The 13,923-nt window shown below is 34.3% G+C and overlaps 2 protein-coding genes across 2 annotated transcripts in view; one reads left to right on the top strand and one right to left on the bottom strand.

The window, feature by feature from the left end:
• The window catches only part of LOC110441353 (protein dispatched homolog 1-like), a 26,211-nt gene extending 20,514 nt beyond the window's left edge, over positions 1 to 5,697 (top strand). Inside the window, exons 9-12 of the mRNA XM_021484469.1 lie at positions 770 to 856; positions 1,317 to 1,487; positions 2,017 to 2,124; positions 5,644 to 5,697. Of these exons, the coding sequence (XP_021340144.1) occupies positions 770 to 856; positions 1,317 to 1,487; positions 2,017 to 2,124; positions 5,644 to 5,697 (420 nt within the window). The remainder of the gene's footprint in view (positions 1 to 769; positions 857 to 1,316; positions 1,488 to 2,016; positions 2,125 to 5,643) is intronic.
• Positions 5,291 to 13,923, bottom strand: LOC110441355. The gene is made up of 2 exons (XM_021484470.1): positions 12,713 to 13,923; positions 5,291 to 9,584 (listed from the first exon to the last, which is right to left on the bottom strand). Exons 1-2 carry the CDS (start codon positions 13,526 to 13,528, stop codon positions 8,505 to 8,507), a joined length of 1,896 nt encoding a protein of 631 aa, XP_021340145.1. The 5' UTR covers positions 13,529 to 13,923; the 3' UTR covers positions 5,291 to 8,504.

The raw sequence follows: 13,923 nt of genomic DNA, 5'->3' as shown, positions 1-13,923 counted from the left end.
GTTTAATGTCACTGTAAACTATGCAACAATCTTTTATTTCAACCATTTTTTATTCTTATCATCATATTATGTTTTGTACTATTTAAGTAATCCAAATGATACACATTGAGCATCCCTATTCATCCTTATCCGATCACCATTTAAACATTTTGCACATGGAACAAAAATGATATTTGAAATTATCACAGATACCTTTTTCAGCATTTGTTGCTAATATTTTGTCAATCTTGAATCTATCTGACAACACTAATGAAAATGAAATTGACTGTTTCTTATGTAAAGAAATGGCCACCTGAATATAAAACAAAAATATACTCAAATATGCTTTCAAATTGGAATGTTAGAAATAGGAAATAATGATATAACTAATGTGTAACAATTTTTTTTTTTTTGTAACAAAATTGATCTCCTTGAAAAGTAACTGCATCAATATTGTAAAGTAACATGCGGTGAACTAAATCCAGAATATGGTTTACCCCAGTGACGTTGATCAACCCACAGAGTGTTGACGATATATGTACGGAAAGCAGCATTAAAGCCTAACCATTCTTTATCTTTCTGTTACATTATTCATCTACGACATAAATACTTGTTTCGCGCACTCATATTATGCATAATTGTCTTTAATTAAATATGTAAAATTACGTAGAATATGAAGAAGTTTATGTATAGATTAACAAAGGACACATAGTTTTGATTATCAGTCCATTATCATGATATACTCGAAGATGATCGGTGGTTTCAATCTACCTACACATGTCATTTATAGATTGCAAAACTGCCTCCGTCTTTGTCTGGAGGTTTTCAGTGTACACCAGAGGGGAACAACCCATGGCACTGGCTCAAAGTTCAAAAGGTAGGATTGTGTTGGCTGACTACCGTTACACTTTAAAACTATAACGAAAGACACTATATTCTTGTCGTAAAATATTTCAAATAATATTACCTAAGATATTGTCTGAGACAGGAAATAGTGCTCAAGACAGGATTTGATTCACAACAATTATATTGCCACTTTAAAGTGGGATAATTTCATGTACACCGTGGAGGGCAAATAACTGCTATATTAAACAAATCTATACCTTATTTTTCAAGATCAATAAGACAATTAAAAATGGACGGTCTAAGTTTTAACAAATACGAAATTCAGAATGGCATCTGAGAGTGTTATATAACGATTTATGACAAGATAAAAGATTTCTGAGGGACACATATGTATCGCTTCGTATCAAGTGATGTATTTCAAGTCAATCAAGATAAAGTGTTTTACAGGGACTGAAGTAATATATTGCTATAAAAATGTATGTATACTGTAGACATTGGTGGACTCGGCGCTTCGTGGGATCGCTATTGGGATATGCCTTGGCTTCGTGGTACTTACTATAGCCACACAGAACGTTGTCATCGGATTCCTAGCTACTCTCAGTATAGCGTGTGTCACCGTCACCATTATCGCTATCATACCAATGGTAGGCTGGAAACTGGGGGTACGTACAGCTTGTGTAAAACGATTGGTTCAAAATATCACTTGTGTAAAAATAATGTACTTTCTTCATTCACACCAGAGACTTCGCTTATGTAAAATATTTTAACATTTCTCTGTGAGTTCAAAACATTAACATTGAAATGTTTACTAGTATAAAGAATAAGTTTTTCTAGATTTCAGCTGCATTAATTCATATCATATTTAATTACATCAGGTGAGTTCTTAAACATAAACCTAAGTAAACATGATAAGGAGACAAGTACCGTGTACTTATATAAATCCTTCTCATCTTTTTATCAGACAAGTGGCCCAATATATGAAATATATATCAGACAGTGAAATTAGAAATATGTAAATGTATACAATGTTCCAGTTGCTTTATATTTTAATCCCATCGAATTTCAAATTACAAACTCTTTAGTAAAGAATGAACAAACAATTTGTTTGATGATGGCATGTTTTTGTTGATACATCAAGTTATATTAAGTGAGAATAGTAATGTACCTGGTGATATGCTAAATTGTTTTCAGGTCCTTGAGTCTTTGAACCTGTCGTTAGTAGTGGGGCTGTCTGTCGACTACGTCGTCCACCTGGCGGAAGGATACCATATGTCCATACACGCAGACCGGAAGAGCAAGGTTCGTGACATGCTGGAATCCGTAGCTGTGTCGATATCTTCCGGAGCAGCGTCAACACTTGGAGCGTCTATATTCATGTTGTTCGCAGAAATATTATTTTTTGTTCAATTTGGAATATTCATGTTTTGTACAATTGGATTCTCTCTAATTTATTCACTTGGTCTCTTTACAACTATGTTGGCATTGATGGGTCCCGAAGGTAATGTTGGATCGTTAGTCCCTCTTTGGCGAAAACTTCTTTATTTTGTACAGGGACGTAAATCGACAGACCAAACTTGTGAAACATGTCGGGGAAAGGGCTTTCATTCCGAAAATGACCTACATATCGGTGAGAGTCAAGTAAACGAACCAGCTGCTCAAACAAATGGAGTGGTAAACAACGCGTTTTCTAAGGAATGAGATGAGGAATTTGATGGTTTTTCCCCCATAAATACAAAATAGGTTCATGTCGATAACTGGAAATATTCATAGGGGATTTGTTACTAATATGTTGTATCAGATTCGTTTCAAAAATTAGAAATATCGGCCAATGGACTTAATTTGTTGTTAAATAAAGAAGACGCAGTATCCTATACATAAAGATACACATGAGGTTGCCTTATCCTTAGCTCAGTATAAATATACCATCACAAAGTACATATTAGAACGGAAATATTGTCAGATAATGAAATGATATTGGAAAATGATATGATTGAAAAAACTATTAAGTTGCCATTATTTTTGGACTAAGAATACATATTTGATTTGACAAATAGAATTTCGATGAAATTGATTATAACATGTAGTTTTACAGAGTTAAAATACTTCCAGTAGAGGAGTGTCGCATTACGTCTATGAGACAGATGATGTGATAAGAACGGTATTTTTCAACTGTTGTGCAAAGACAAATTGTGTTAAATGGTATGATAATATATTGTCAAAAAAGACGATTTATATACATTTACACAACCAAAGAAATAGTTTACCATTGCTTTATTTTGTCAATTATTTGATCCCTACATATATTTGATTAACTGTTCATTTGTTTTCTGTATATCACTGTATTGTCGAAAATACTTTATTTCTTTACTTTGAGAAGTGACCAATGAATAATTTCATTTAAAAGTCCAAAAAAAAATTGTTAAGTTACTTGCTATTCATTCACTTTTGGCAAAATATATCTTTAACTTTATCATCTTTCGGCCGATCAAAAATGAAATTTCCAAAGAAAAAACCAAGGCAGTCGGTGACTTTTAGGTTATCACAAGTGAACCATACGCGGGTAAGTGACAATGTAATCACTAGAATATGAAGTAAGAGAGAATCTATCTGAAAATAGATTAAGTCTGTGCTAAAAAAGCCAGGCAAAGTAAAGATTTGCTTCACAAAATGGCCAACGCGCCCATTAAGGAGTCGGTGATACTACTTATCAAAAGAATGGAAGCATGCCTATAGAGGTCTGAAACATAATTGAATACAAAATTTAATTATTGCAAAAGGAATTATATTTATCCAATGTAAACAGTAATGTAAATTGGATGAGTGGTCGACTATTCTTGCGAAAATATTGTGCAGTACTACTTAAAACATAGTTTTAATGATGGTGATAAAGGATAAATTGCTCACAATAGAATTTACCTATTGTAATATGTAAACAATTTTATAACTTCAAATCGAGAGTGATAAGTTTATGTTCAACAAGAAAAATGAAAAACATAGTATTTTCAAGATTGTATTTCATGTATGTATTTTTCTCCTGTTACCTCATTGGTTGGATTATAATCACGTGGAGGTTGGTAATTCGTAATATTCTGTCTTACAATTTTTAGAAATAGGAGGTCAATATCCATTTTATGACGTCATATCAATTGTTACTTTATAATGCTATCCGCCAAATGCAATACTTTCCTCCGAACAATTTTCATACGTTCCATCTTCATAATGATAAAACATTATTTAGAATCTGATTTAGCAATAGAAGACTTTTATTTCGGTGCATATGGGATTACATAGACCTGAGAGAGTGATATTGACCTCGACTTCAGTCAAAATCAATTGCTTATGTCCATATAACGACAATTTCACCTCAACGAAATCTAAAATATTCATGGACTACATTTACAAAAAAAAAAAATCGAATTTGATCGAAAAATTTCTCCGAATCTGCATACCTATAATTTGTTTTAACATTACATTGTTGCTATTCGATCATCAAAGTAGACAAATACCGGTAATATAAATCCTTTGTCTCTATTTTCTGTTTTAAATGTTTTATTTACTAACAGATATAATGGTAAAAAAAATAGATAAGAACCAGGTTGGGACCTAAATTAAACCCTTAAATTAGTAATATATATTTTCAATTCGTTCTTTCAATCATTTATAAATTCCTTTACCCGTCCTTTTTTATTCATTCGAAAAATAGCTGACGTATTAATTTTGTAACCCTATCTCTGATTGTCTTATGCATTAACAAATTAACATTTTCAATTTAAAAGTCAATTGATGATATTTCTAATACATGCAATACTTACGACTTAACCTGATATGAATATCTCCCCTATTAGCATTAAGTAAATCCAAAAATATTTCAAAATCAGTTGTATGATAGTTCAATATCTATCGTCAGCAACATTTGGTATTCAGACAACTTATTGAAAGAAGTATTTTTATTGTTATTTCCGTTTGTGCACATTCAAATATAAAGATAGGGGCAATATTAAGAATATTCATTTGATATATGAAAAGACAGTCAGAATAGCTTACCATTTCACAAAATCTTACGTTCTGTAAGACAGTTATCAGCTTACCGTGCAGATTACAGGTAAGTGTAGATTTGTAAGTTACCAACTGATGTTAAAGAATTAACAGCAACAATAACGTGCACAGTGCATCGGCTGTTGAAATGTAAAAATACAGTTAGCATCATTTCAGTAATATTTTTCAAAATAAACAGTATTGTTTAGATATCTGATATCTACGGTCATATATTTATAACTATCAATTTCAAATTTAAAGAAGTTATACATATTTTATATATTATATATGTATTTTAGTTCATATTTGCACTATTTGTTAACCCTAAAATAGATTAAAATAACTTGTACTTATTTAAATCTTCCGAATTTGTTTCATGTTCTTTAACAAAAGATGGTTTTAAAAATCTTTTTTCAATTGTATATTTTGTTAAATTCCATTAAGGTTTTACAAAAATAGAGTTTATGAGCTGTTAATTAGCTATTAATTAATATTTTCTCATAATCGCAGCCTCCATAGCGAGCTAGTTGATATTTCCCATTTTGATATATGTTTTTGTCTTGGAAGTATAAGTTTATTTGTTTGACGTCCTATTGATAACAATTCTATTCATTTCATTTTGCAAAGAATCTTAGTGTTATTGGCGATTAACCAATGGTGGTTACCATAAGGTTGTTTATTTAGTTACTCACAGCTTCGCTTATTGTTACCTAATAAAGTTAGCAATACGCGATACAAGTACACAAGTGTAAGGTTTCGTCCTTTTCTTGATGATTCAAGCAGTTTGGGAGAATTCAACCTTATAAAAGGAATTACTGCACAGTCCTCCAAAACTAAGGTTGGGAGTGCCGAAAGACAACGGAGGTCTGTGAAGAAGGGCAACGCAATTTAAAACGTCACCTGTACCTGCCTGAGTGCCTCCACACGGAACAGCTGTCACCACCTAGATGTGTTTGAGATCCGGCAGCTGAAGTTTATCGCACGTCAATCGTTATTTATGAATGAACGTATGACCTCACAGTTATGACACATGAACATATGTTCCAGACGTTTCGGGATAACAGGAGGACCAGCTGCTGTACTGACGTAGATGGTATACCCAACAACAAGTGTGAGCGTTGCCACACGGACACTAATGACGTATATACGTAAGTCAAATATCTTGATTTTCACGACTAGGTGCTCATGTAGGTAAATGATTTCACAGAAAACTTTAACTCCGGTAAAAAAAATAACGTCAAACATCATTGCATTATTGATAAACATCTGTGCAATATATAAGCGACACCAAAACGGCCTTAATCCGACGTTTTGCCAGATAGCATTACATTTAATTGATGTCAGCTGAAGGTTTGCGTGTGTAATATTGCTTCTATTGTATCATTTCAATATTTTTGTTATATATATATATATGTATATTGTATTTAATCCAACTATAACTCATGATTTTCCCGCATTGATCCTCACTTTGTTTCCCGAAAACTTTAACACATGGGAATAGTGGCGAGGAATACGATGTCGATGACAAAATAATGAAGTCACATTACAATAGCTTTACATAATGCTGTATTATTTGGAACTTATTTTTCTATATTTCCCTCAAATAAACGTCAACAGACAACATGACTTTTTCATTTTAATTAATGAGAAATAAAATAAATTGTTTTACAATTCATTGTGAATATTCGGCATGTAACTCTAGCATACCCAGAGGAGCATAAATATGATTCAGGTCAACATCAATAGATGCATATAACATAAGCCTAGAAAATTGTTCTTCTGCATATGACATGTTGTTGTAAATAAACAATAATAATTCTTAAAGCTACTACTATATGGCCTAACTTACTTTCAAGAGAATTACGAGAGAGAGAGAAGAAAAATAAGAATTTAGGATATCTGGCACACTTAAACAACCGGAATACAAAATTTTCCATATCAGTTCATATTATGAAAAAGAAATTCTTTTGTAACTTATTACCCATGAACAAAATATTATTTCTAAATGTTATTTTACTGGTTATTGGTATGAAGCTCCAAATCATGTTATTCAAGAGAGTCTGAGTTCTATTACATTGAGTCACTACATTAAAGTTTGTCTAGGATTTACAAAATGCGTTGCACGTGTTGCCTTCTGTGATATTGTTAATATATGTATTATGTCTTTGAACTTATAAATAAATTGTAAGTTTGTTATTTGATCTTGCCAGAGATTCTTGTGACTGAAACAAAATATCTATTTTACTATAAACATTGAGAAAACAGGTGGTATGATATACCAGGAAAATCAAGACACTACAATTGATGATACGAACTAAATATATTTAAACACTTAATTTATAGACAGTGTCCCACACTTGGAGTCCGTATTCATAAAACCATTAACATACTCAAGTTAAAGTCACGTGATGAAACTTTGTTGCAACACATAGTTATAAAGTGCGACATATAAAAAGGTAAACACCAAACACGGAGATGGTTATATTCTTATAAAGACTATTTTAAATTTGATTGTTTTCCTTTGAGCTAAGATTTGAGCTTGAATAAATAATTTGATAATGATAACTGTTTCATGAATGTGGACCTGATTTGTGTTAATTAATTGGCCACTTATTGACGCATCATATCAAATGAACTGTAATAACAATATGCAAACATATTAATGTAACCAAAGGTATTAACAAAATATAGATGAAACATTATAATCCACATAAGATTCACATCAGCATAGAACTTATATAAATTGCTCATTACACTTATATCATTGTTTATTTTTTTGTACAGATATTTAAAAGTCGTGCACCATTTTATCGCTATTCCCCAGTCTTTCGTTTCGTTACGGATTATGGAGTAAATAAAAGGAAAAATACAATAATTTCAACGCTAAAATTAAATTTTGTTTTTAATTCCGGGGCCTGGTATCATATCATCAATCATTCGTAAAACGCATGTAGTTCCGCAGCAATGATATTACTGGGTTCTTAATTCTATTCATGTCATATGAAAATCAATAAAACAAATATATTTATCATTCAAATCAATATTTATTAACAGTTTTGCAAACATTGTTGCAATTCAGTATTTCAATAACCTTCATATGTCATTTCTTATCTTACCTAAAAGTTCACCGGGCATTAGTTGCAGAGCTTGAACTGATTCTAAGCATTGTCACGATAGCGTGGACGCAATTTTATGAAAATCATTATTTGGATCAATTTAAAAAATATACGACATTGCAAAGAAAACAACAAACAAATGGTTTAAAACACCGTACGGTTACAGTTCCAAATCAAAACCAGCAAGCCCATTCAATATAAACACTTCTTCTACACAATGGAAGTACAAAACACAAAGGTCACCTATTACAATTATACATAATTACTGTTGTTAACATGGAATTAAATGTATTGCATCTTGTATCAAATAAAACATCTAAAAGAAGACTTCATTTACTAGGAGTACAACATAATGATAACCAAAAGCGACATATAACTAACACACGCTACTCTGGTTAATGTACATTTTGTGCGTTGTTGCAGATTTTCAAACAGACCAGTACCTAAAACATCTATTATATGTCATAAAACAAGACCCTCCCGGCATCAACCTGGTTTAACATCCTTTCTTTGTCACTTAACACGACTCTATGGTATGTCGCAGACATAAGGTTTTGGAGGAAAATCATGACTCCACCTAAGTACTTCCTGGGGGTGAACTATGTCATATGTTCGACAAAGAGAATCAAGCTTTTGCTCTATTCCACGAATAAATAGTCTTACATTTGTACATTGCCCTACATTCAAGGCCAGAAGCTGTGGGCAGTATTCCAAATCAAGCTTGTGTACGTCTACACATCCAAACAGATTCAAAAACTTCATCAGAGGAGAATGAACAGACACTTTGCTGATCTCGCGACACTTCTCGAGATTCAGATAAGCTATATTCAGACATCCATTCAGCGCCATCTGCAGGACGTAATCTGTCATTTGACACCTATAAAGAACTATTGTCCTTGCCAAAGGGGTACACACAGACAGAAGATTCACCTTGCAGTCAAATAACCGAAGGAATCCAATGGCGTTCAGAGCGTGGATAACACATGACTCAAGGTTGAGCCGATCATCACTACAGAGGTTCATTTCTATACAGTCTACACTCACACACTGGATGGTGAGCGTCTTGAGGGCGGGCATTCCCGTGAGGGCAACCTTACACAAGTGATTGGCCGTGATGTACATGTGATTCAGTGTAACGATGTCATTATCAGATTCTGTGTGTAGTAATCTAAGAGTGGGACTTCTAATGTGTAAAGTCTCACAAGAAAAGTCCCCCAGAAGACACAGTTCCTGTAAGCTTGGGATCATGGTCTCGTCGAAGGTCAGACTGTCTTGCGATATGCAACCAAGTCGAAGAGACAGAAGAGACACGTTATTCCTAAGGGTTTCATGGAATGTCCTCATGTCAATATTTTCACACTTTGACAATTCTATGAACGTTAGCCGCTTGCTGGACACGCGGAGAGTGCGCATAACGTTACAACCGTCTATGGTAACTCGTCGCAGTGAGGCCGCCTCCACCTCGACATGCTCCATTGCCTCCATCCCATGGTCTATCGTTAGGAGTTTTAAGGTCGAAGATCTTATACATACAAACAGGGCATTCCAGAGGTTGAACAGATAGCACTTTTGTAGCGAATTGGAAACCAATCGGACACCATGAAGTTGCTACAAAAAAATGTTTGATAATCTACATTATTCAATAGAATAACTTTGAGTACTAAACTTAGTTGAATTCAACAAAAAAGAACACATATGTTAATGTCGTCTATATCACTTTCGCGAATGGTGGTTGCACATTTTCATGAATAGTTTTAGAACCAATGATAATGTCCGATGCATCTATTTCATTTTTAAAATGTCATTTTCATATTCCGAACAAACACAAAAGTTGATAAAAGCCATCTTTTAGTGGATACAGCTGATATCGAAAGTACATGCTTGTGATACAGTTGCTATAGTTACGATATTCCAGAAAGTATGATATTATAGTGATACAACTGACATAGGTAAGTAATCTAGTAATACAGCTGAAAGGGGTATGTAATTCTAGTTAAAAAAAATACAGCTGATATACATTTATGAAATCTTTCACTCAAAGAGGTAAATGATCACAAAGCGTTTCGAATGTTTTATAGCTTAAGAATCTTACCACTGTTTATAAGATCCCCTATCTCTACTCAAAAAAAGGGAAATTGTCGTTTTTGCACTGTTGATGTTTCGTCCATACAGTTGTTATGAGTGGGAAATCCTTTCGTTTGATACGAAGGGAGTCCAAGGATTTAACAATTTTAATACGTCACTTAAGCAATGCATAAACGTGACAATAACAGTGTATTGGTCCTGTTGCGTCAAAGTTGTATTTATGAAAAGACCAACATGGTAGGAAATGGGTGAGATAGGGAGTTATCTTACTCTGGACAGGTATATCAACACTATTCCCGATGAGATACATCCTTGTCTCATCCTAATATTGCGACAAGGGGATCCTCAAGTCGCTAAAAGTGTATGACGTCACGTCAATTTAACAACGTCAACAGTGTGCCTTGTGCTTGGCAACTTAAGAATCGTCCCTCATTGTTTGATCTCTTCCTATCTCACCCACAGGTGAGTTAAAGTAATGAGTTATCTTAACTAAAAGATAAAGATTCTTTAGTTGCCAAACACGAGGATTGCCGAGTTTTGCAACCTAAGTATCTTTCTCCGATGGTTACGTTCCCCATCTGACACCCAAAGAATGAATAATTAGTTTTCTCTTTTCCTGTTTTCGCTGTCATGTACATCAGATAACGTTAAAGTTACGTTTTTGGCTTCAGAATCTTCAATTATTTAGATCACCCTATCTCACCACCAAGGGAGTGGAAAGCTCTATTACTCACATATGTTACAGAATAATCTCATATCTAACGCCGTGTGAGATGTATCTGTCTCGATGTTGGATGGGATTAGAGCGTGCTGTGACGTCCCATATAAGCAGGACAAAGTACCCGTCTAGACGAAGGCCACTTTATTTAAAGTAATGGCCAAAACAAGTAATCGTTACTCACAGTATGCGACGGAGAAATCTTCACATCTCAGGCTGAGGTACATTTGCCTTTAACTCGTCAAATATCATCCTAGACAAAATTCTTAACCTTTCGGGCCGACTTTTCTCAATCTTTTTTTAAAAACTTTTAAACGACATTGCGCTGGTATCATATTTATCATTCTAATTTAAATATAAATGCTGCAAACATAACAAATAATCAATAATAAAGTACGTATCTGCATTAAAATAATTCCTTATAAAAATCGTTATGGCCTTTAATGAGTATCTCCGAAAAGAATGGTACGCAAAACATGTCAACCAAATGAAATGGTATGTGTGCTGCATACAGCCGTACAAACAGATGGTGATATACCGCACAATCGTAACAGATGGCTACACCTCTACCGGTATACACGAGTGTTATATCTTTGAACTAACAGACCTAGTGAAAAAGATAATAAAAAAAAGAGAGATATAATACTTAAGAACACCTATCCAACTTCAGCATAGTATTACAAAGTTAAGAACTAGCTATATTGGTAAATTCAGGTAACATTATAAATGCATAAACGCGGTATGTGAGTAAGGAAAATGACTGACAGCTAACTTCTGACGCAGTGTAACGGGACTATTTCTATAGATTTCATATGACAGCTGGCAGACAATGAACGTGCATAAAAGAAGGCAATATCCCTGTGTCTACTATACACGGAAGAAATGTCACGATACGTATAATTTTACTTAAATACACACACGTAATCCAGGCATGATCAGCTATACAGTTACACGAGGAATTCAGTAATAGCTTCACGGAATTGTTCCAGCGTGTCGATTACCTTGACGCATACTTAAATAATGAAAAAATGTATTTGATACTAGTAGTTTAATTATGGGCCAATCTAAAACTTATTCGATTACGTTTACGTATTTCAATAGTTTCTAATAGTGAAGATTTATCCTCTTCTAATCAAAAATCAAAAACAAACACTAGATGCACTTGAGAAAAGAAAGAACCGTTTTTTTTAATCTGTAGAAGCAGCATCTGTTGTTATTGATATAATTTGTCATTAATTGGGGACTCGAATTGACATTATCATCATTAAGATCGATGTTTGGTAAGCAATCAGATATTCGTTTGTAGGTTGGCTATATGAGAACACAGGGATACTGAGACAGCTTGCAATGTTGTTGTAATCGAGTTAGTGGCCACGTGTCGCGCACAAGATGTTACTGCTGTCTATCACCCAAGTTTTTAAGTGTACTGTTATAATAAGTTTGGCATTCGATAACTCTTTACAGATACCAATTTAAATAACATTTGATATTTTTGATTGATGGTTCTTTTTTATTCATATGCCTAAAAATGAAAAGACTATTTAATTGTAGAGTGATTACAAACGCAAAACATATGTGTGGAGTTATTTGTACAGTTCTTTCGAATATATAACAGTTTTGCAGAGCAGTTATTTGTGAAGATATTCAGATACGTATACCTTTGTGATAAAGTAGTGATAAAGTCGTTGGAGATATTAATTCCAAGAGCAATTATATGGTAGCCGTCCTTAAATGACCATAGCTGTTGATAGGACATCAAACAATACTAAACCAAACCAAATCAAACCATGTATTTGTAGAGTAGCTATTTGTAGAGTGGAATTAGCTATTGGTAGTGTGGTAACAGCTATTTATAGAGTGGTTGTAGCTATTGGTAGAGTGTTAACAGCTATCTGTAGAGTGGTAAGAGCAACCAAACATATGTCCTACCTACCTCACAGTTACTGATGCTTAGCTTCGTAAGACATTCCAGTTTCTTGACCAAGTCCCACAGTTCCTCCATCTTAATTGGTACAAAGTGAAGACATAAGACCTGCACGAGTCCGAATCTGTCGTCGTCTATAACACATCTGGTGATGTCATATCCCCTTTGAATGGCCTGTCCACTCCGCGGATCACTCAGACTGAGACCCGAATTTATCTTTAACTTCAATGTTTTCAGGCTAGATAAGTTGTCCATAAGGTTTACAATACCGTTGGCAGTCAGCCGCCAACAAGCATTTAACGAAATTTCGAGCAAATTTGGAAAACATCTCCCTATCCTTTCCAGTTCATCATCTGTTAAAGCAAATCCCCCATTGATCTGTATATTTTCTAGTTGCGTCAGAGAAGACAGGGTCTCCACGACGGATTTTGTCCACAGAATTGGCAGTCTTAGATATTTCAGGTTTCGTAAACGCGGAACATATGAAAACACACTTTCGTACACTGGCGAGTGGTCGGTCCAAGTCAGCTTTTGTATATGTTTGCCATACAGACGAAACATACAACACATCATGCTGAAGTGCCAATATACATAATGGCGGGGATCAACATGTACCACGCGCCAGAGTGAACCATTGTTCAAAAGAATCTCTCGCCATTTTCTACAGACTAGTGCAAGAACCGGAAGTGTATCTTTAATTGGATGAAGAAACGAAAATATTCGAGCAAGGAGTTCATTAGGTAAGTCATTGATGTTTTGATAGCATAGGGTATTAGGATCGATTGAGATCTTGTAAAACCTTTGTTGAATATTGGTATCTATCATATTTTCTAACGCTTCTCATCCTTTTGTCATCCAATGTCATCGCAACTATCCTGTCGAATTTTGGTCGATTTTCCCAGGGCAAGCCGTATTTCCTCACAGTGAAAAACCATTCCTGACAATCAAACAATACATCTTACTCTAAACACGCATTTATTAATGAAAAAATACGTTAAGTGTGTAACACAGTGCATGTGGCTTCGCGAAAACAACAGCACGGTCATCCTCGAGATTTTGACTTATTTTTTCCTCAGAGGAATATATGACGATAAAGTTGATAAATTCAGGGTGGAAAGTACAGTTCCTGTCACCTTGCTCCCATGTCATACACTGCTTACCGACGTGCGTCACGGCTGGGCAATGTATAGTACAGTGGTTCAATCAATGAAATCGATGTT

Source organism: Mizuhopecten yessoensis, unplaced genomic scaffold (genome assembly GCF_002113885.1).
Source record: "Mizuhopecten yessoensis strain PY_sf001 unplaced genomic scaffold, ASM211388v2 scaffold715895, whole genome shotgun sequence".
Classification (NCBI taxonomy): domain Eukaryota; kingdom Metazoa; phylum Mollusca; class Bivalvia; order Pectinida; family Pectinidae; genus Mizuhopecten; species Mizuhopecten yessoensis.
Note: the sequence above shows the minus strand (reverse complement) of the source record. Positions and strands in the feature narration are given on the sequence as shown.

What these genes read in the sequence shown, in the direction of transcription:
- LOC110441355 (XM_021484470.1), bottom strand. Translation starts at nt 13,528, where the DNA reads ATGATAGATACCAATATTCAACAAAGGTTTTACAAGATCTCAATCGAT. An exon ending in TAAGCATCAGTAACTGTGAG is followed by an intron (nt 9,585 to 12,712) that starts GTAGGTAGGACA and finishes ATTTTTTTGTAG; the next exon opens with CAACTTCATGGTGTCCGATT.